Source organism: Histoplasma capsulatum, genomic scaffold (genome assembly GCF_000149585.1).
Source record: "Histoplasma capsulatum NAm1 scaffold_12 genomic scaffold, whole genome shotgun sequence".
Taxonomy (NCBI): domain Eukaryota; kingdom Fungi; phylum Ascomycota; class Eurotiomycetes; order Onygenales; family Ajellomycetaceae; genus Histoplasma; species Histoplasma mississippiense.
Genome location: NW_001813971.1, coordinates 205,601 through 226,563, shown reverse-complemented (window position 1 = coordinate 226,563; position 20,963 = coordinate 205,601). Strand labels below are relative to the sequence as shown.

Sequence of the window (20,963 nt, the reverse complement as noted above, 5' to 3'; positions counted from 1 at the left end):
ATCAGTTGATTTCAAAAATGCCAAGGGCTTTGCCTGCATATTTATTGATGATGAGACGGAGGATGCAGATCTACGCTAGAATCTCCAGTGGTGGTCAGTGGATATAATCTATAGTATTGAAGGGGGCACCTAACGAGTAGTCGAAAAATAACTTCTTTTGGACTTTCACGAAGCCCGTATTTATGCAAGGGAATTTGATTGTTGCGCAGGAGAGCAACGCATGACTTATGTAGATTGCAATTGGGTGCGGTGAGGAAAGTAGCCGCCGTGCCAACACCCCTGACAAGATATCTGCACCTTCACATGCGTGACAAGAGTTGCTCTTGGGAGAGAGAATTCTAGATCGTTGAGGGGCATAACCAATGAGGCAGCAGGCTCCATTACCTCGTGTTTGTGCATTTAAGCCTATCCAGCTGGCCATCATGGTTTTAAGCAGTGGAACGCACCCCCCAAGACCCCAAGACATGGTGGTATCCAGGGAAGGAATGAAAGTTGACCTGGAGCTCCATGCATCAGATCACGAATAAAAGAGAGGTAAAACCCACTTTCCAACACCCCTTTATTCCCCATTCAATCGTATTGGATAAGTCGCAAGAGGACAAACTATCAAAAATAAATCCCAAGACAACAAAGTCCAGGTGAAATTCAAAAAATATGAAGCTCAATCTTCTGGTTTTCTGCCTGATATCAGGCTTGACTCCGATCTTCGGCGCTCCGGAAATGGAGAAAAAGGCTGCTGGTGAGTTTGGACAGTATGAAATACAAAGTCACAAACAGGTTTGAGACAGGCTAACATACTTTCCCCTGGCTAAACAGCCAATTCCCTAGATACTTCCCCCGCCGCCAAGAGTAACGGTGATGTCCTCGCAGATGGTATGACTATTTTTTTGTCTCTGATCTTCCCACCATGTCTGGTTTCAATATTTGTGGAAATCCCAGAGCTGATGGAAACCTCTCCTCCTTTCGGAAATTGATAGCTTGCTATTACTGCGCAGGGGTATGCAGCGGCTATTACTGCTGCGACCCACGCCCCAACTGCTTCTATGCTTCAGGCGGTTGTTGGTGTTCCGCCTAATCGGGAAGCTCTCTCGATGGCCACTGAGGCGCACCAGCACCGCAGTCTGGAAAGGATTCTGCAGTTTGTAACTTAAAGGATGAAGAATTGGTCATGGGTTGTTTGGCAAAGTGTTAAGGGTTTGAAAATTGCAAGTCTTTGATTTTGATGACACTGGGTATAAGGAACAGTCGTGTTCCCATGTCTCTCGTTAAGGCAATGAGGAATAAATGCTGGATATCGGTGCTAAACCAGATACAAGGGGGTTAGTAAGGTTTTTGAGTTGGAATAGTAACAGCGAGCGGTATATGACCAAACACTGAGTTGTGTGCGTAAACACTTTTTCCGTGACTTGTGCTGTGGCAATATTGGATTGTTTGTAGCCTTTTGACGCATAGAAAACTTCAAACAACACCGATGAGTCAAAGCTGCATCCTGAAAAATTTCGGATGAGTAATGCCGTTTTACACGCGAAAGCTTAGGTGTTCAAATCCCCGGAACACTGAAGATGTTTAGGTTATAGGTTCAAATCTTATTTCGCTCCAGGACCTCCAGATAATAAGCATGTGATGAAAGACAGCCGGTATTATTGTTCAAAAAAGAAAATAGTAATATTCCCGGGAATTATCAAACTGCCAACAGAGATTCGGTTTCAAAGCAGCCATCATTTAACGAAGGGGAATGGGAATATATTGCTTCATTTGGGATTTTGATGTCGGGACTGCCCATTGGACGAACGGAACAGGGGCGATTCAGAGACAAAGGAACAATGGATCAGCAATGGCGGCTTTAGGGATATCCCGTACCGGGGCGAAAGAATGGTTGACACTAGGTCTGTCCGCTGAAGAGAGAATATATAAAGCACAAGCGGCACTTCATCCTCCGTGCGAACTCGCCGTGCGGCTGTCGTGCGGTTTGTCGCGTGTCGTTTTGCGAAAGCTGCAGCAATTTTGGTAAGGTTCGAGCGTTCCTGAAACCCTAAATTAGAGTGCGTTCCGCTTGCCCGCTTTAGGCATAGCTAACCGCCGTTTCTGACTAACAACTTACGGCATGCGGCGCAACCAAGGTGCCCCTTATCGTCTCCACTCTCCTGAGGCAGTTCTCGACGACAACGACATCATACATCTTCATACAAGCTTCAACTTCTTCCCATCCGCGTCAAGAGGACAGCTTCGTTATTCTTCGTCAGCACCGTGACCCTTGGTCGCCCCCACTCCTTTGCTCCTGCAATTGTCGCCGGCGACCCCATTGCATCTTCACCCCCTCGTTTTAGTTGTCGCCCGCCCCATTGTTTTGCCGGCAAATCCAGGCACCTTTTGAACTGGCCCGACAGCGTCCCCCCTCTTCCCCTCTCTATATTGCCATATAACATCCGTCCCGTCGATACCGCACCTGTATACCGCTTTTTTAATACCCATGCCTACCCACTAGCTTCAGACACGCTGCGTTTTTCTCATATTCGGCATGCACCATTCTTCAGATTTCCAAGATTCGTCCGGGGAGACTATGTCCTCGTTGACTTCAGTCAGCCGTGAGCTGCAATCGACGGATTCCATGGTTACTGTTCCTCTCTCAGATGTGTCATTTGGCCCTAAGACCACAGACTCTGTTTGTCGTACTTCTACTCTCCTTTCGTCTCCAATCGTAGAGGAACCTCAAGATATTGTCGAGGGAGAAGGCATTGTCCCACCAAACGAGGACACTCCACAGCGACGATCCAACAATCAATCGGGAAGCACACGATCTTCTTCCTCTACAAGTTCTAGAAGCAGTCGTGGAAGCAGTGAGCCGGGATCTCGAGAAGGAAGTGAGCAAGTGGACTGGAGAGAACTCGAGAAAACTGAGCAATTGGAGTCCAAGAGCGATCCTGGAGATGAGGTGAGTTGCTTGCTTTGTTGAAGATCCCATTTCATCATGTCATGCCATCTTATCTGACAGGAATAACTAGTCTACTGCTCTGCTCCTTGCGAGACTTGAACAAGAAAACAATGCTCTGGCTGGCAACCCCAAGTCAGGCTCACATGTTCGAAAGGACTCCCGTCCCCCATCTCTCCATCAGATCAGAAAGCTCGTGGACGAACCGCAGAGAGCTTCCTTACGATTTTCCCAGCTGCCCACTCCTCAGATGACCGAGCTGGACTTCTGGGCGGCGCTTGTTGCTGACTATAACCACACTGCCTCTCGATTACCAACATTAACCTCAAACAAGATAAGAGCAGGTGTTCCTCCACCGCTAAGAGGAGTGGTATGGCCCAGCCTCGCTGGTGCTAGAGACTCAGATCTTTTAGATGAATTTGCGAGACTCACCGGAGTGACCAGTCCGTATGAGGGCTTAATTGGCAAAGATATTGGTAGAAGTTTCCCAAGTGTGGAGATGTTTCGCGATCCTAATGGAGAGGGACAACAGATGTTAGGAAGGGTATTGAGGTCTTTTAGTCTTTATGATGAAAAGATTGGGTATTGCCAGGGATTGGGTTTTGTTGTTGGCCCTCTTTTAATGCATATGAGCGATGCCGAGGCATTTTGCGTGCTTGTCCGGTATGTGTACTACAATTGTTTTTGTCCTGCGATTTTGTCGCCCACTAATGCCATTGCATTTCCACAGTCTCATGGATCATTACAATCTCCGGTCCTGCTTCTTGCCAACACTCTCTGGCTTGCATTTACGGATATATCAGTTCCAGGCACTCCTTTCAAGACATCTACCAGAGCTCCATTCTCATTTGGAATCCCTGAAAATTGAGCCGGTTTATGTTTCGCAATGGTTTTTATCCTTCTTTGGTGTTACATGTCCATTTCCAATGCTTCTTAGAATATACGATGTTTTGCTCTTGGAGGGAGCTTGTGAAACATTGATGCGAGTTGCTCTTTCGCTCATGCAACGAAACCAGAAAAAACTCCTAGCATGCGAAGAACTTGAGGATGTTATGCAAATTTTGCTAGCTAGAAGTATATGGGATACGTGAGTGTTGGCCCATTTCTTCACATGGTAACCATGTCCTAACATGTTTGTCCCGATAGGTATGGAGGTAGCGCAGATGCACTAGTCCATGACTTTGTATCTTTGACCTCCCTTGTGACACGCGAAAGCCTCCATCAACTGGAAATAAGCTATAAAGAATCGCAAGGAACCTCAACTAGTGTTTCCTTTCCTCAAATGCAGGCTGTCGCTTCCAGGTTTCTAGGTCGACTTTGGGCCGGATCCGGATCCCATAATTCTTCCAGGTCCCTTACTCTGAACCTCAATCCCCCTCCGCTGGTTTCACGCCCCTCTAGTGTTGTGCGACGCACTCCATCCAAACAAAGTATGGCATCTACATTGAATTCCTGCGAGTCAGCATCTGATGCTAGTACCGCCCCTACAGAACCATCACCAGTCTCAATATCCGCCGTGGATTCGATAAATCGTAAGAAGAAGATGGCTGGAATGTCAAACCAAGACAGAGACTTACACAGTCAGATAGAAGATCTGCTGACGGCTCTGACGGATATGCAACGTGAACAAGCAGCCTTGGCTGAAGAGCTCCAAAGAGAGAGGGAGGAGCGAGAAGAAGATCAGCAAACTGGGAGACAGATGCTTGAATATTTGAGAGAACATTCTACCTATGATGAACATGCAGCCCTACTCGCAAAAGCCACTAATCGATTTTCTCCTACGGCATCTCGACGTGTCTCAATAAACCAAACAAAACACGAGCTCCGAGACGAGATGATTAAGTGGAAGGAGAAATATGCACAGGAAGCTTCGATTTGTAAGGATTTGAGCAGACGCATTGACGATAAGGATGTAGAGTGTTCCCAAATGAAAGACGAGCTGAAAAAGGCACAAGCTCGCTTACAGGAGTTCCACAAAGACAAACAACGGCTCGAGAAAGCTATCCAAGAATTACGTGTGAGAAAAAATTCCCCATCGGAGAGCCCTCACGAGCCTCAAGGCTCATCAGGCTCCTCGGATAGGGGATCAACTGGCCTGCGTGAATTCAAGCTTTGCAGAACTGCTTCATCAGCTTCTACATTTTCGAAACGAACCAGCAGCCTTGGAGCACAGGCGCTTGTGTCCAGCGAGGATTCCCGCGTGGTTCCCGACGAGGGTCTTCTCCTAGAGCTTGTCAATGCAAAAACTGCGGAGGCGGTTGCTCGACAGGAACTCGAAGAGGTGAAAGGAAAATTGGATTCGCTAAGGAAGTTGATGAGCTGTTCGACAGATAACTTAGCGAAAAGGCCAGGTCCGATAGACCTGGCACGCAGTCTTACTGTTAACAGCCCTCCGAAGTCGAGAATGTTTCCAAACTCCCCCACGGAATCTTCTAAAATGCAAGGTTCGAACGCAGCCATTTCTGCTGGCGGGTTTTTCAGTGGATGGACAAAACGATCCGCGTCTACCTCACCTGATTCGCGATAACCGCACCTCTTCCCGGAACCAACTCTTTATTACTACAAAGCCTTACTTGGAAACAAGAAGTACGCTGATTGTCCGTGGAGTTACATGTACTTCGCGGCCTTTTTTCTAGAAGCCTAAATTCCTACTTTCGAATATTGGCTCGTCCCAGCAAAGCTAGCAAGGCTTTCATTATTTATTTCCTTGCTATTCAATGAATACACCATATCACCTTGTCATATTGGTAAGCCGATATCAGCTTGCAATCAGATACAACTAGGAAATTTTTACTTGACTTTCTTCATCACTGCAATTTTCACAGCTAGCATTTTCTTTCCTTTTGCACTTGCATTGCTTCCATAGCCATTTTCTCCTTTTCCGTTCATGACACAATTTTCATTCTTTTTGCCCTTTTCCTTACGCTTCTGATATATATATATACGCTTACCTTCATTTTCCGCTTCCCACTTTTTAATATCTTGTCCTTTCTCAAGCCCGACTCCATATTTGTGTAGAATATTTTGTTTTCGTAATACCACTACTTTATGTTTTCTACAGCCGACTTTTTCAAAAATTTCCGCAGATGCGAGATTTTCTATGTTATTTTTGGGCCTCTTTTTGATTTGAATTATGTTTTCTTGACTCTTCAGATACCTTACTCTCTTTTTTCTTTTTGCCTTTGGGAATTTCCCCTTTCTTTCTCTCCCCCATGTTTTCTTTCAGCTTTAGAACTTCCTGTGTACATTATTTTTCATTCTACATCACCCCATGCTCCAAATGTACACTACCACTCAGCAGCATTGTCTGATAAAATATGAATTCTGATAAAATATGAATGGGAGGAGTGTAGCCGTTCTCTTTTCTTGATTAAAAAGTTCATACGCTATATTCGTATATACCTTCGCTAAAGAAGCCCCACCTCCTTCATTTCTCATTTGCATAGTATCGTACGTAGCTTTTTGCCTGTTTGATCCTTGAAGTCTTTTTTTCCTATTGTGGGTGTTTGACTTGCTGATTTCGGTGATATGTGTATATATAACTATACTTGATAATATTTTAAATATCTTCAACAGCATTAATTACAGGCTGCGGGACACTCAACGCGATCTTCATTTTTGTGTTCCACTACCACATTATTATTAACTTTGATTGCTATTTCCTACTAGCGATTTCCTTTCATTTCTTTTTTTTTTTTTTTTTTTTCTCTTTTTTCTTTTATTTTGCATGATTCTGTCTATCTCTCCTTTTTCTAGTCGTTACTAGTTATGTCTCTCCTGATTACTTGATTTTTTATTGCTGGGCCTTTGGTTAGGCGGGTTCATGCATGCATGCATGGCCTCCTTAAAACAAAACTTAACATTAATATATATTGAACCCTCTACGTTCGAAAGAAAGATCATTCATTCCTTAGCTTCATTCTTATATTTCTTATTGTCTAGGAGTTTTAGCTTTAGTAGTAATATTAATCTTTTTGGGCGCACCGTGCATTCACATTCTCTTTCTCTATTAATAAAAGGGCCCTGACGGGGGTCTCTATTCAGCGGACAGTAATAATATATCGCGTGAACTAATCATGAAGAAGAATGAAGAAAACAATGAGAACTTCCCTTTCAGCCAAAGAGACATCGAATAATCGCCCATCCACGTTAAAAATCTAATGAGTGCAGTGAAAACTATGTACTCGGCTTACTTAGCTCTTAACAATAGTTACTAGTAGTTAGTACCTCCGTGCTTCAACCGGTTACCTTTTGCCACCTTAAATCCCCTCCAGTGGATAAACTGGGTGGCAAATCCGCCATTCGTGTTCCCCATTTACTCTCCCTCTTCCCCAGAATCAGCTCCAAAACACCGCCGTTCTCAAAGAAATCGTGTCCGATCCAGTTCTTACGCCAAGCTTTCCCATCGCGCTTCACCCGCTGGATATAGATCGCCCGATACGAGGGATCGAAGTGTATATTCCGGATAATCGCCACGTTCCCCGTGAGGGGATTACGGATCTTCACCTCGGCGAAGAACGGTGGGGTGATGAGGTATACATCTTGGCCTGCGATGGGGTACAGGCCGATCATCGCGAATGCGAGGAACGAGCCAATCGCTCCGCTGTCGTCATTGCCCGGGATGCCGTTGGGGGTATTGTTGAATTGCGAGGGGATGTAAAAGTGGGCGCGCTCTGCCGAGAGCGCGGGACGACCTGAGTAGTGGTACTGGTATACCGAGAGGAAGGCTTGTTCGTTCCCCACGTAGAGCAGGCCGGATTCGTGCAGGTAGTCTAGACGCTTGGTGAATGCATCGGGTCCTCCTAGCGTGTCTACGAGCGTTGCCATATCCTGGGGAACATAGCTAGATACTCTTTTGTGAGCGATTAAATAGATCCAAGGAGAGTAATATTACGGGGTCAAAAAAGAAAAGGAACATATATATGAGAACATACAAGGTATACATGAAGAGACTCCCTTCGTATGACTCGCCACCATCCTCATTCAAATAGCATGAATGCGGGTTAAGCAGGGGGCTGCATTGGATTGGATTTTGGTAACTCCATTCCCCATTTTCATGACGCGGTTGGAGACATCCTACAAAGCCCGTGTCCGTCCCGTTGATTACAATGGTCTGGTCTTCCCGATATAGATTCTTCCAGAATTTCGCGCGATCCGTGTATTTGATATAGTCCTCCTCGTGTCCCAATGCTTTCGACAATAATGCAATGCAGAAATCGTTGTATGCATATTCGACTGTGCGCGAGACACTTCGTGAGCGAACGCCTCTGCCCTTCGGCTTGCTGTCAACGGGGACATAGCCCACCGACTTCCAGCTCTCGATATCTCCTCGACCCTCAATACTCCAGTCTGGGGGAGTGACTTCTGCATCCTTGATCAAAGCCTCGTACCCGGATTTCCAATCAATACCAGGGAGACGTTTAACAAAGGCGTCCGCAAGAACGACGTCTGCATTTGAGCCACCTTGGGTGAATCCCTTGCAGAGGGACATGCGGCAGTCGGGAAGCCAGCCTTCATGTCGATAAATATCTATTAGACTGCGGACCATGTTCGCCTGAGCTTGAGGGTCGAGAATTGTTATGAATGGATGGGTGGTACGGAAGGAATCCCAGATGCTACGCACAATAACTGGTTAGGAACTTTTTTCCTTCTTGGATCCATCTCAACTCATTGGAGGGGACAAAGGGTTAAAAAGGAGCATTTCTACTAACCAGTAAAAATTATCGTAATATGGTTCATCGCTTTTCCACAAAGGGTTTTCATTCGAATAATCTTGAGGGCTGATAAGTGTCCTATAAACCCCACTCCAGAAAGTAACTTCAAAATCCCGCGGCAAGCCTACCGCATTGACTTCGATAACCCCAAGCTTCTGCGCCCATACCTCCTCAGCAGCTGACACAGTGGCATCAAAGTCGAAAAATGGCTGCTCTCGTTCGGCATTGGAACAAGCCTGATCGATACTCATAAAGCTCAGGCCCACACGGGCGATCAACTCTCTGTTATCCGGCGCTTGAAACTGAACAAACGCTCCTAACAGGTCGCTATCGGTGTCAAGTCTACTAACTATGTTGGAATCTGTTCTGAGTACGGGTGTCGATTTCCCGTCTTCAGTTTTGAATATACCCGCCTGGCGGACGTCCGCTCCTTGAAAATCAGTGCAGAAATATAGCTGGTATGTTCCTTTGCCGAAGCTGGGGTTAAACGAACCACCACCCTTCACTCGTCCGGTTTCTGGATCAACGGAAACCTTGCTCTGATGGCGCGTGCCTTGCATATCAGACAAATCAACGATGATGAACGGGCTGAGCGGGACGTCCAAGCCGGGGAATGGATTTTCGGGGAAAGTAAATTTATATAGAGCGCTACGGTTGGTCACCGTCATCTCTGTGGTGACCCCATCCTGGAGAGTGATGCCAAAATAGCCAGGGCTGGCTTTGACACTGTCCTTAACCCATGGGGTTGCACGTGCAAGCTTATCAAACTTGCACTTGTTCATGTTGTCATCCGGGCAGGATGAGTGAGCGAACAAGGAGAAAGCTCCAAAGGAAAAGCTCTGTAGCAAAGAAGGCGCGAGTTAGAAGGATCTTGAACTGATGTCATGGGGGACGAGAGACCAGCACTACTATTTTGGCCCAAAACTCATCAAGTTTTCAGGGGTCATCATATGGAAGGAAAATAGGAAATATATCCGCATACCCCGCCAGTGCCTGAATCATGCATGTGGGAGAAACCCCGAACGGAGAGTGCATTCCCGTCAAAACCTCCTTGAGCCTCTCCGTCGGTATCAGGTCCTGCTTTCGCCATCCCTATTATGTAGTGGGTTAGACAGATAGAGTACGCCCTCCAGGGCTCTTCCCTCGAGAGATCGCTCTGGGTCCCTTACCGTAGGGCAAAGTCGCACCGGGGAAAACATGGCCTGGAATCGAAATAGGTAAGCAAGGCGAAATACAAATTCACAGAGCAGCGGCAGCGCGGCAGGATAGCAGGATAGCAGTACCAACCTCCATTGGTAGTCCCTATGAGCGGGTCAACAAAGTCCAAGATCCGATATGAACCTGCAGCCGCAGAACCAGCCAGCGGCCACAGACATAGGAACAGCAGTCCAGCGCAGGGTCGTGCCATAACCGAACTCAGTAGCTAACCGCAGCCCAAAAGGCATCCAAACGGGCGCCTCCGATGCTGGAAGAATCGCCTTAGTAGAAACGGGGTTTCGAGGGCTCCTTGAATAGTGCCTAGTAGGTATTGATATTTATATACTGCGTATGCTCCTACAGCCCCTAGCGGCTGATCGGCTAGTTAGTTAGCTAGTTAGTTAGAGAATAACTTAGCGCTGACAGCGGATCATTATGGGATATGTCCCGCACAACAACAAGGAGACAAGCCCCATGCAGATTGCTATTGTTGAATACTCCGAAGAGTCCAGGCCATGCTCGCAGCTACCCCGAGAGTGGGCTCGGGTCGCCGCGAAGGGAGAAGGGAGAGAGCAATCGGGCAGAGCCATCTAGCCATCAACATATCCCCGGGTAATTTAGCTGAGAGCAGCGGATTTCGTTGTGCCTGGGATTGAGGGTTGGTTGGTTGTCCAGTTGGCCAGTCAAGCAGACAACGGATGGACCGGACTGAGGATGTATATGCATATTCTCGAGTCGCCCAATAACTAGTACCCAAGCGGTATCATGGGTTATTTATTCTGAACGAGACACGGATTAACAGTGGGTTTGCAGGAGTACTAGAATCAGTGAGCTCATGGAGCAACTTCATCAGCGGTTTGGCTAGGTTGTCGCCATTGTACGGAACAGAATGGGGAATTTTGAAGCTTTTGAATCCGATTTAACTAAGCTAGTTACTAGTCAAGCCCGAGTCAACCGGGCCGAGAGGAAGGGAGATAGATCCAGAGACTCGTTGAGACCCTCAGTGGGTGTTAGAAGTTACATATTCCGGAAGAGGTGCTTTGAAGGTTCAAGCAAAGCGCCGTCTACCTTGATGGCCAGCCGTGTAGATTGCCATCTGGTACGGGTTGCTCTGGTGCATGTTGATATTATCTACTACTACTACTGCTACTACTACTAGTATTGTCTTCGTGAACTGCAAAGTTACTCTTGTGATATCTCTATATATATTAAACCATATGCAAATATATACGTCACAATGAAGCTATATACAGGATGGTTTGGTTACTCGCAACTCCAGCACAACACCTCTGACTCTATCCACAAAACCGAAACTTAGAAATAACTCACCCAAGCCCGAATTGCCCCCGAAACAACCATCCCTTCCTCCGCACCCGCATACCCAGCTCCGTCACCCGCGAGAGAACCAAAAACCACCGCAGGCCACCCCAACCTCGCACCACTCCAGAAGCCCGGCGCCACCATTGACATTGACGTTGGCGTTGACGTTGTTGAATTCCCCAACTCCCCAGCAACACCCGCGCCAACGTCGCGTTGGACTGCACGCAGAACCGCCACCCACGTCGCCCCCCGTGAACGTTGAACGGGCACTGTTGTTTCGCTGGCTGATGAGTGGCCGAACGTCAGACCATGACGCAGTGGCGCCAGGAGCAGCCGTTCTTCAAGACTCGAACAGAGGTTGATCTCCATCCAATACCATCACATCAAAGTTCATCTGGCCTCCATTCACATACATACAGGGGAAATGCAAGGAAAGGGAGGGGGAAAAATAACAATAAAATGGGCTCGGGCGTATAGATAAGACATTCAATTGATTTCTTGTCGTAGTGGATTAATCACTGGGAAAGGGGAATGAATAGTTAACTACATCTCGTTCATGACTATCGTAACCACATAAATGCTGCGTGCAACTGCCGGAACACAATACCGATAAAATAAAATAAATACCACGCCGCTCTCTTTCACTAGAAAGTGCAGGTCATGTATCCACCATGTCAGGTCGCCAGATGAAAAGCATTTTTAAATACATGCTGAAGATCAGGGCGTCCAGGGTTGGTTTTGTTCCGTCTCCTCCAGTCCTCCGCCATCCGCCCCAGTCATTAAATAACTCCACCCGTTGATTAATATGATGAATATATACATACTTATGTCGTATAAAAGGTGCAGGCCCTGGCGGCTTAGAAGGAACATTGTAGCGGGACGACGAATACTGCTCTGTTAGGAGGCCTGCATTCTTATCCGCGCTCATACGCATCGTCGATTTCAGCTTTATACTTGTCATGAATGACTTTCCTGTTCAGTTTATCCGTCGCCGTCGTGAGCCCCTAAGATTGTTTTTGCAGAAACACGTTAGCCTGCTTACTGCACTCAAGGCTTAAGGCCGAAAAAAAAAAAAAAACCTTCGAAGAGGAAGGAAACTTACATTCTGCGCCGTCCACGGCTCCTCCACGAGCACAACGGCATCAATGATTTCCAACCCAGTAAGCCCCGCCTTCCGTCCGATCGTCTGCATATTCTGCAGCACAACACTTCGAAGCTTCCTGTCATGGACGAGATCCTGGTTCTGGATGCCGTTCTCTACAGCTACGTTCTTCAACGCCTGCTCAACGGGGACCACCAAGGCGACTGCTTTGGCTTTATCGGGCGCCGCGTAAACGCAGATGTTCCCCACTACACTCGCAGTCCGGTATACGGATTCGAGCTACGCAAAACCCGTCTTGTTAATATTAATAATAATTGAAAAAAAAAAAAAAAAAAAAAAAAAAAAACAACGGTTAAAGTTAGAAGAAAAGAGCTAGCTGTATAAAACCAAGACACACCTTTTCCAGTGCTATGTATTCCCCATTCAGAGTCTTGACTAGACTCTTCTTCCGGTCAATGACTCGGAGGTGGCCATTTTCATCCCACTGCCCAATATCCCCGGATTTAAACCAGCCATCCGCTGTCATGACTTCGGCCGTTAGGGGGTCGTTTTTATAGTATCCTTCCATGACGCTATTCCCTCGAACCCAGATTTCGCCTTGTGGCGGCGTAGATTTTGTATAATACCCTGCTTCCGGGAAATCAACCAGTTTGACTTCAACGCAGCCGGGGATATCGCCCAGCGTCTCATGGCACCATCCCCATGGATCGGAAACAGACGCCATGCTATCGGATTTTTGCGGTTAGCTGTACCATCTTCTTTTATTTTTCAGAAAAAATCATTGGAAGGAAGTTTGCTAGTCTTACGCGGATGTTTCGGTTAAACCGTATCCGATAACCATGGGAGCTACCACCAGAGAGATAAACTCTTGCGTCTCCCGAGCAATGGGGCCAGCTCCATTCATAACGAATCTGAGCCTGCCTCCGGTGGCTTCGGTGATCTTTTTGAAGATTACAGAGTTCAAAATAGCCGACCAGCCAAACTGATGATTGACGAGCGTACGTTTGAGGTAGAAAGCTGCCCAGAAGAGCGCTTTCGATATCAACCCAGCTTGCCCAACTTTTGTAACGACGCCCTTTCTCACGGTTTCCCACACAGCCGGCACACCGATCATCAGGGTTGGCCTGAGCTCCCGGATATCACCTTTGCAGTTGCGGGTGGATATGTCTGCAAGCGTTTTGGGGTTTCCGTAGCCCATTGGACTACCCCAGAACAGTGCTGCGTGCTCGAATACAAATTCGAAAATATGCGCCAAGGGGAGAAACGTTAGGACAGTGTCACTGGGACCAATATGGCGTCCAATCATCGAATCGATTCCAGCAACTATTATATCACAACTGATTAGAAGGATTGTCAAAGTTTTAGTCGGGTGTGCTCCAGTTGAACAGCGTACATACCAGCAGCGACAACATGTTTATGTTTCAGGGACACGCCCTTTGGAGGTCCCGTAGCACCTGAAGTGTACATGATCATGCCCATGTCTTTCGCATCTGGAGGAACAGGCTCGACGGGATGATCCTCTCCAAGCTTCCTGAGCTCCTCAAAGCTGATAACAGTCACCGTAGGATGTGCAGATTTCAGGGAACTCAACGCCTCCTCTTGGAGCAGGCAGGTTTTGTTGTAAATAACCACTCTGATACATCTAGCATCAGCCAGCAATTTAGCGACTGAGCCCAGAAGCTGCGGATCTGTAAAGAGAGCTTTGGAACCAGCTTCTACAGCTGAATGCCGCAGCCCTTCCTCGCCAAGGGTGTCGTACGAGGTAACAATAGGCATGGACTGCGAAATCGCACCATGGGCCACAGCAAGCCACCGATCGCTGGGGGAAAGGAATGTTAGCAGAAGTAAGCAACAGGACCAGCAGCTGGATGTGGATGTATATTTTTATTTACCCTACCTCGTACTTGCATAAAGGTGGAGCCTATCCCCTTTGGCCAGGCCAAGCTTCCTCAGACCCGCCCCGAGCTGCAGAGTCAATTTTTCATACTCATGGAAGCTGATGAAGTTGTAGCCACTTAATTCAAAGTATGACCACTCCCTATCCACCTCCTGCTCCTCCCCGCCCACCAGCTTCTTCACCTTCTTGTTCTCCTTGTGCACCTGTAGAAGCTCTCGCGAGCCCATGCATTTTGCATTTCCGAACTTCGCAGCCCCCCGCTTGACGATATCATATACGGTGTTGATTGAGTCCTCTGGTCGCTCGAGCAATTGGTCCTTGTAGTTTATATTTCGGCGAGGGATGGCTTCTCCCTGGACAGCCTCGTAGCCCGGGACATCGACCGTGAAGGGCGATTTCTGTGCCATACGACCATTGGGAACATTAGTGAACGGCTTCTTTCTTTCAGTCATAATTTGGTAGCCGGGTTATAGGATATAGTTCGCGCAAGTAACATAGGACGAGTGGGGATATCCACCCAGAACCCATAGATATATATATCTACATGTGTATGTGTATTTTTAATGGAGACATACAAGCAAAAGCGCAATTGCTGTGAGGAAGGGAGGCTTACTGCGAAACTCAGAATCATTGCCTAGAGCATATGACACCGAGGCCCAGTTCAAGGAATACGATGTGAGACAGTCGCAGCTAAGGCCTGGCCCGCATCTAGCGCCTTAGCTCGTGGTTTAACAGGCACAATCGTACGTTGTGGGGAAAGGAAAGGCGTCGTGGCTGACAGTAAGTCGCAGAAAAATTGGTGCTGTTGGAGGAGATGTTGGAGATTCTTGATTGTTTGTGTCGCAACGGAGGACGGATCGGAATTTCTATATGGAGACTTCTCCTGTTAGTTACCAGTAACTATGCCGAGGTTCATCATCGCTACGATCTCCGACAGCTTCTATAACGTCACTCACACTTGGAATAGATCTTGATTCTTGGCTGATGCAGCCAGCAGCCAGTTCGCCTGTCCCAAGACCGGAAGCTGTTCCACCGGTAGCTCGCCAGTTTCAATCAATCAGCTTCCCCATGTCAGGTGAATGTTGTCGTTTCTCTCCTGATGCTTCGAGATATGCCATATCCCCAGCTGCCAAGGTGTCATCTGGCTGGATAGAAAAGTATCTGATTGGGGCATCTCTGGACAGCCTTGGACCACATTCATTACGCTGGGAACCACCTCTATGACCACCAATTCTTCATGGCCAGAACCCTTTTATCTCCATCAAGTTGGTCTCCGCAGTGCTGCCACTCACGTTATACCACGGAATGATGGGATGGCCTCTCCTAACGACCAGCTGTATTGAAAATTGAAGAAAAAGAATACTACGCCATTTGCCCCTCGTGGCTTCGCTATCGGCATCCATTCAAACCAATGAAGAACTCGCATTTCTCCTGACCAGTAGAATTGAGTGCCCCTGCACCTGAAATTAACTTGTGCCTAGAAGCGCTGGTTGGGGCGCTTCACGGTAGGCTGAACGGTTATTTTCTTCTCCAGCTGGGATCCTCAAACGACAAGGACACCGTATCCATTCCACCCAGCAGAACCAACAACTATTATCTCCTTTGGGAGGAAAACCCATATACAATATTGCTTCTGTTTGACTGGGCATTTCCTCCGTTCCCAAGTGAACCTTCCACAGATAACGTGGACAATATACATACATTCATATATATAACAAGTCCGGGGCTCTAGGTTGTAAAAATGATGTCCGAAAAGCCTACTCTGCAATTCCTGCCTGGGGAAATTCTCCAACTCATACATTCATTCCTTTCGCCGGGTTCCAGGCTCGTCTTTTCCCTGACCTGCAAGCGCTTCTATTACAGCTTCTTTGAGGCAATCCCCCCATCGTACTTGAATGACCCCTCAATGCGCCAGGAATTTGAAAAAACCACGAGGAACCAGACTATAAGAGATGAATTGAAGATCTACGATTTTCTCCGCTCCCGCGAATTGTGTGGATTTAAGTCCAACCGGAAACTCGCCTGCTGCGATCCATGTCACTCTAGGCATCTCCCCCTCTTCTTTCACCCAACCGACCTTAACAAGCCCGTCAACGAGCGCACATGCATTAAGCACACCAGAGGCTTCTGGGTAGAGCCGGGCAAATGCTTTAGCTTTGCAGATCTAGATGGACGGCCCACTCGGCTGCACAAGATGCGAACCCCTCACTCCATTGCATTGAGTGAGGATAATGTCTATGGTCGCAGATACACCTTATGGACGCACTACGACATCCTCACACTGCCAATGCACAAACACGCTTCGAAGGCGCAAATCGCCAAGATCCTCAACGGCTTTGACTTGCCCACTTGCCCGCATGTGCGCCTCAGTGACAGCACGATTATGGACCTCTGCGACATCCCGCGCAACACAGTCTCCGAGCCGCTCGACCAGCGCTATCCGTGTTTCTTTGACCAGATCGATCTCCGCGCGAAATGCACGTTCCCGTCCTGCCTCACATCATTTTGCTGGACACAGCATGCCAGTGCGGAAAGCCCCGGTTGGAAAACCATATACCTCCACGTGCTCCGCAAGGTTCGTTTCAACGCATCTATTGACCGTGTCTGGATAGCGCAGCTGATAAAGCCCAACGAGACGCTGATGGAACGTCACTGGGACGATTGCTTCCGGTGGAAAACAGAGCGGCTCGCTATTGAGAAGGAGAGGTATGAAAATGAAGCAGGCAACGGTAATTGCTCTAACCATGAAGAATACCTACGTCTTGAGACTCAACTCTGCCGGCGCGAGGATGTTGTGGATATCCTCTTCCACCCACATCGTTTACAGAACTACCCAGACATCGTACGCAGACTAGCGGGAACCGGTGAAGATGTATCCACAGCTGATAACAGCAATGGTCCAGACACACCGTCTGCTCCCAATTGCCGCCCGTGGACCCCTCCAACCAAGCCAATTGTCACAATGGAAATGATTCGTGATATTGACCTCTCTGTAATGTCTACACCGAAACAGCCAGCTGATGCAGTGTTCACGCCGTTCATGACAGAGGAGGACTTTCAGCGATATGGCAAGCTCGAGGCCCCCGTGCAGGTGGCTACAGAAAAGCAGAAGAATCCAACGTCGTGGTTTGGAAGGGTTCTTAAGCTCACACCCTGGTAGAGAGGAAGTCGAAATTGACACGTAAATTTAGGGAAAACAGGTCATTTACCTCCCACTAGTCACATCCCCTGGGGGGAAAAAATAATACAGAGAAATATCTCTTCTCACCATTCTGACGGGAAACCGGCTTTTGCGAAGTCCTCCTTTCGTTCTTTCTGGTCTTTTACCGTAATGCGATGCGCATTGTTTCCACTCCATTTCTACAACCCCTTTTATAATCTGCATTTGCGTCCGCACCAACAGGAGGTCAACGGCTAAGATCTTTTTTTGGTGAAACAACTGTGTGGAATGGTCTTTGGTGAGCAGAGCAAGAACACTTAAGAATGATTCGCTCTCTACGCTCGCTTTAATGCTTTTGTATGTACATGCAAAAACAAAAGAAAAAATATACGGATGCGTGGAAAATAAGTCCCTTCGCACAGGCTAGAAATTTATATTGTAGTCAAGCAATCATGGTACAGTACACGCCCGTTAGCAGGCTGCGGGTTTAGGGGCTCAAGGCCTAAAGTTTGGTTGTCGAGTTAGGCATCAAGATTGGATTCCACTGAACTGTTGTTAAATGCAAGGACTTATTTTCCAACGTCTCTGGAATTAGGAATCAAATAGCCAGTAAATTCAATAGCAAAGAAGAAAAGGATGAGAAAAAGACGAGAAAAATAAATACAAAAAAAAAAAAAAAGAGTACGACGCGAGCAGGATTCGAACCTACGCCCCCGAAGGGAAGAGATGGAGCTTGTATTTAGTTAGTTCTAGTCTCTCGCGTTAACCACTCCGCCATCGCGCCTTTTCATGCCGATGAGCGTCGCGAATTTAACTTTCAGTGTATAAAACTTGGCTTTGCACATATTTTATCCAACCTTTGTTCATTTCTTTCCCCATTGTTTTGTTTCTCCCTTCGCTCGCCAAAAAAAAAAAAAAAAAAAAAGTAAAATTATGCAGAGTAATGACTATACGTAAGGTATATCACACGGTAGTTATGTTCACCTTTACACAAACGCCCATCATAAAGAATAATAAAAGAATCAATCAATCAAACAGGCCATACTCGAATGCCACCAAACTTTCGCCGTGATTAACATCGAATCATATAACTACTGTAGGGGTAATAATGTTTATGCTGGTGCAAGCGCCATGGACAAAAAACCCCAAAAAAATATCACCTACCGAATACCCGAATACCACGATATACCATGGCAGAGAGCAAGATGCTCTAAGCCCTCCAACAGAAATCCATTTCAAAAAACGCCGATTATTAATGAATACCATGTTTGCTGTTTACCCCATAGATCAGTCCGCTTGACTGGCTGAGCTGGCTTTCACTCGTCTGTCCCATATTTGACCTATTTTTTTCGCCCATCTGGCGAATGTTCCGAGCCTTCCTGTCGGTTGCCAGAGTTTTTGCGAATTTGGATTTCTCTCGGATTATGGGGCCTTTCCAGTAAAATACGTAAATGGGAACGGTGACAATAAATGAGACAATGGCGAGAATGGTCGACGGCCATTCAAGTTGATACTTGTTGCCGATTGATTCGTACACTACATTATATTAGCAAAATAAATGAAATTTTCATTGACAATGGGCATAATAAAACTCACACGGGGTTGAATACATCGCTGCAATCCCCGCAAGGAAATCCCTTGCGAGTGCATTACCACCCGTCGCAGACGCTGAATACGGTCCATAGCTTGCGACCATGTAGTCAATTGTCGCCATGTAGATGCAGTACTATTATGGTCTCGTTAAATTACAATGAACACAATTAATTTGGATAACATGAATGGGAATATCAACTTACATTTGCAACCGCAATCAATAGGGAAAATAACATGGGAGCAATCCAATGTACTTGAGGAGGACCTAAACTTGTCCATGCAAATCCGAATAAGCCTATAGTTTCTAGAGGGGCCGCTAACGTAAAACAACCATGTCAGCTTCACAGATATCCAGAAACATAAGAAAGAATAGCCTTACTAAATAACAACCACCATAACCTTGATTCCGGTTCAAGGGTTTTTGGATTTCTTCTGTGAATCTTTCGGTGCTTTATCATGACGGGGAGAAAGCTGATATAACCAATGAAGTATCCAATGAGGATACTATATTGCAGAGTTAGAACGCATTCAAATTTTAGACACCATTTATGCGTAATGGAATCTTCTTACGGTATAAAAGCTAGACCAATTTGTATGAGACCGAATCCCCATTGGGCATACACAAAATCATACGAGTCGAGGAAGGTGAAAATCAAGGCATCGCTAAAGCCACTGAGAAGTGACAAACAAAACACGATGGGCTCGCGTACAAACATACTAAACGGTCGGGCCCAGATTATCGCCACATCTCTCATAGTAATTCCCATCCCATCGATCTCGCTGGGGCCGTAAATATTTGTCTCTCCCGCCCGACGTTGCCGTTTAGCTTCTCTGTCTAACAGGATAGTAGTCCTTGTTTCTGGCACGAACAATAAGTGAGCGAGTTGAGCTGCTGCTCCAAAGATGAGCTGGCCCCAAAAGTTCCATCTCCAATCAAGGTAAAACTCCATGAAGCCCCCGACGATGGGCGCTATGACAGACCCCGCAACAGACGAAAGTACAATGAAAGCGACAGCAAACTGTTGGTCATCGGGCTCCCACATGTCGGCAATCATCCCCAGTGTAACAGAACCACCAGCAGAGGATAAACCGCCGAAAAAGCGCCCAATCACAATGGTGTGGTAATTCCGAGCCAACGCGCAGGGTATTTGCCATAGATTAACCAGAGACAAACTAAGCTGCATGACTGGATACCGACCAAGCTCCTCACTCCAAGGGGCCCACAGCTCACTCCCAAACGCGTAGGCAACAAGGAAAATCATCTGGCCTACTCTAGCAGCTTGCTCGGAAATAGAGAAATGGAGAGCTAAGGGCGTGATGGCATTGGAGTAGATACTAGTGTTGAAGTTCATTGATAATTGTACGAAAAAGACGACGCTGAGGATTGTCCACTTTTTCCATCGCGGGAAGCTGAATCCAAGCTTGTCATAGCAATCACTTTCGAGAAGCAGAACTTTTTTTTCCACCTCACCTTGAACGGGAGCTATCGGAGTTGTCGGTGTTATAGGAGGTGATTGGGGTGATTGGGGTGATTGCGATGGTTGTGAGGAGAATGATTTCCGATGTCCATTATGTTTCGGATTGCGATCTTCTCCGCCCATAGGACGAGACTCGGACGCTAAAGAAGACGACCGTAAGACGTCACTCTCAGCGGAAAACGGCAGTCTGTCGAGTAAGCTCGCTTGAAATCTCGGGATGAATCTGGGGTAGGATTTATGGCGGGAACGAGAGCGCGTAGGCTCTTCTTGCGCGCCAACCTGAGAAACAGGGTCTGATGCAGTCATATCGTAACAATAGGACTATCAACAAATATCCCACAGGATTGCACTGTAGAATGGATGGGCGGATGGGCGCATGGGCAAGGAAAAGCATGCACATTAGAGAAACGGAAGAAGAATGTGATGAGCAGGAAAGCAACAGGAAGAGCCGAGAATACAACAGTGAGTAAGAAAACTGCAGCAGCAGCAGCAGCAGGAACAAGGCAGCAAACTTTTGCGCCGGGGGAGGAAGAACCACCGCAGCCATCTTGGCTCGTTGCTGCTGTTGTTGCT

General features: G+C 47.1%; 8 protein-coding genes and 1 non-coding gene across 9 annotated transcripts; 3 read left to right on the top strand and 6 right to left on the bottom strand.

The window, feature by feature from the left end:
• Positions 1-654: 654 nt before the first annotated feature.
• On the top strand, positions 655-1,075 carry HCAG_08643 (predicted protein; the record flags this gene model as incomplete). Its single annotated transcript, XM_001536272.1, has 3 exons — positions 655-739; positions 829-873; positions 996-1,075. 3 exons carry the CDS (start codon positions 655-657, stop codon positions 1,073-1,075), a joined length of 210 nt encoding a protein of 69 aa, XP_001536322.1.
• Positions 1,076-2,560: 1,485 nt separating this feature from the next.
• HCAG_08642 (conserved hypothetical protein) lies at positions 2,561-5,573 on the top strand (the record flags this gene model as incomplete). The annotated part of the gene is made up of 4 exons (XM_001536271.1): positions 2,561-2,932; positions 3,003-3,592; positions 4,076-5,373; positions 5,566-5,573. The coding sequence occupies 4 exons, from the start codon at positions 2,561-2,563 to the stop codon at positions 5,571-5,573; spliced, it is 2,268 nt and encodes a 755-aa protein (XP_001536321.1).
• Positions 5,574-5,719: 146 nt separating this feature from the next.
• On the bottom strand, positions 5,720-6,143 carry HCAG_08641 (predicted protein; the record flags this gene model as incomplete). The annotated part of the gene is made up of 2 exons (XM_001536270.1): positions 5,720-5,857; positions 6,087-6,143. The coding sequence occupies 2 exons, from the start codon at positions 6,141-6,143 to the stop codon at positions 5,720-5,722; spliced, it is 195 nt and encodes a 64-aa protein (XP_001536320.1).
• Positions 6,144-6,832: 689 nt separating this feature from the next.
• Positions 6,833-10,051, bottom strand: HCAG_08640 (conserved hypothetical protein; the record flags this gene model as incomplete). Its single annotated transcript, XM_001536269.1, has 8 exons — positions 6,833-6,867; positions 7,123-7,128; positions 7,249-7,772; positions 7,864-8,544; positions 8,641-9,482; positions 9,626-9,720; positions 9,813-9,845; positions 9,931-10,051. The coding sequence occupies 8 exons, from the start codon at positions 10,049-10,051 to the stop codon at positions 6,833-6,835; spliced, it is 2,337 nt and encodes a 778-aa protein (XP_001536319.1).
• An 837-nt stretch (positions 10,052-10,888) lies between these two features.
• Positions 10,889-11,529, bottom strand: HCAG_08639 (predicted protein; the record flags this gene model as incomplete). The annotated part of the gene is made up of 2 exons (XM_001536268.1): positions 10,889-11,014; positions 11,170-11,529. The coding sequence occupies 2 exons, from the start codon at positions 11,527-11,529 to the stop codon at positions 10,889-10,891; spliced, it is 486 nt and encodes a 161-aa protein (XP_001536318.1).
• Positions 11,530-12,074: 545 nt separating this feature from the next.
• On the bottom strand, positions 12,075-14,566 carry HCAG_08638 (predicted protein; the record flags this gene model as incomplete). Its single annotated transcript, XM_001536267.1, has 6 exons — positions 12,075-12,164; positions 12,263-12,541; positions 12,660-12,987; positions 13,069-13,585; positions 13,660-14,081; positions 14,160-14,566. 6 exons carry the CDS (start codon positions 14,564-14,566, stop codon positions 12,075-12,077), a joined length of 2,043 nt encoding a protein of 680 aa, XP_001536317.1.
• A 1,334-nt stretch (positions 14,567-15,900) lies between these two features.
• Positions 15,901-17,319, top strand: HCAG_08637 (predicted protein; the record flags this gene model as incomplete). Its single annotated transcript, XM_001536266.1, has 1 exon — positions 15,901-17,319. The coding sequence occupies one exon, from the start codon at positions 15,901-15,903 to the stop codon at positions 17,317-17,319; it is 1,419 nt and encodes a 472-aa protein (XP_001536316.1).
• Positions 17,320-18,003: 684 nt separating this feature from the next.
• On the bottom strand, positions 18,004-18,103 carry HCAG_09419. Its single transcript has one exon. It is a non-coding gene; the product is annotated as a tRNA-Ser (tRNA).
• A 468-nt stretch (positions 18,104-18,571) lies between these two features.
• Positions 18,572-20,696, bottom strand: HCAG_08636 (hypothetical protein; the record flags this gene model as incomplete). Its single annotated transcript, XM_001536265.1, has 4 exons — positions 18,572-18,855; positions 18,916-19,045; positions 19,116-19,207; positions 19,631-20,696. 4 exons carry the CDS (start codon positions 20,694-20,696, stop codon positions 18,572-18,574), a joined length of 1,572 nt encoding a protein of 523 aa, XP_001536315.1.
• Positions 20,697-20,963: the final 267 nt, after the last annotated feature.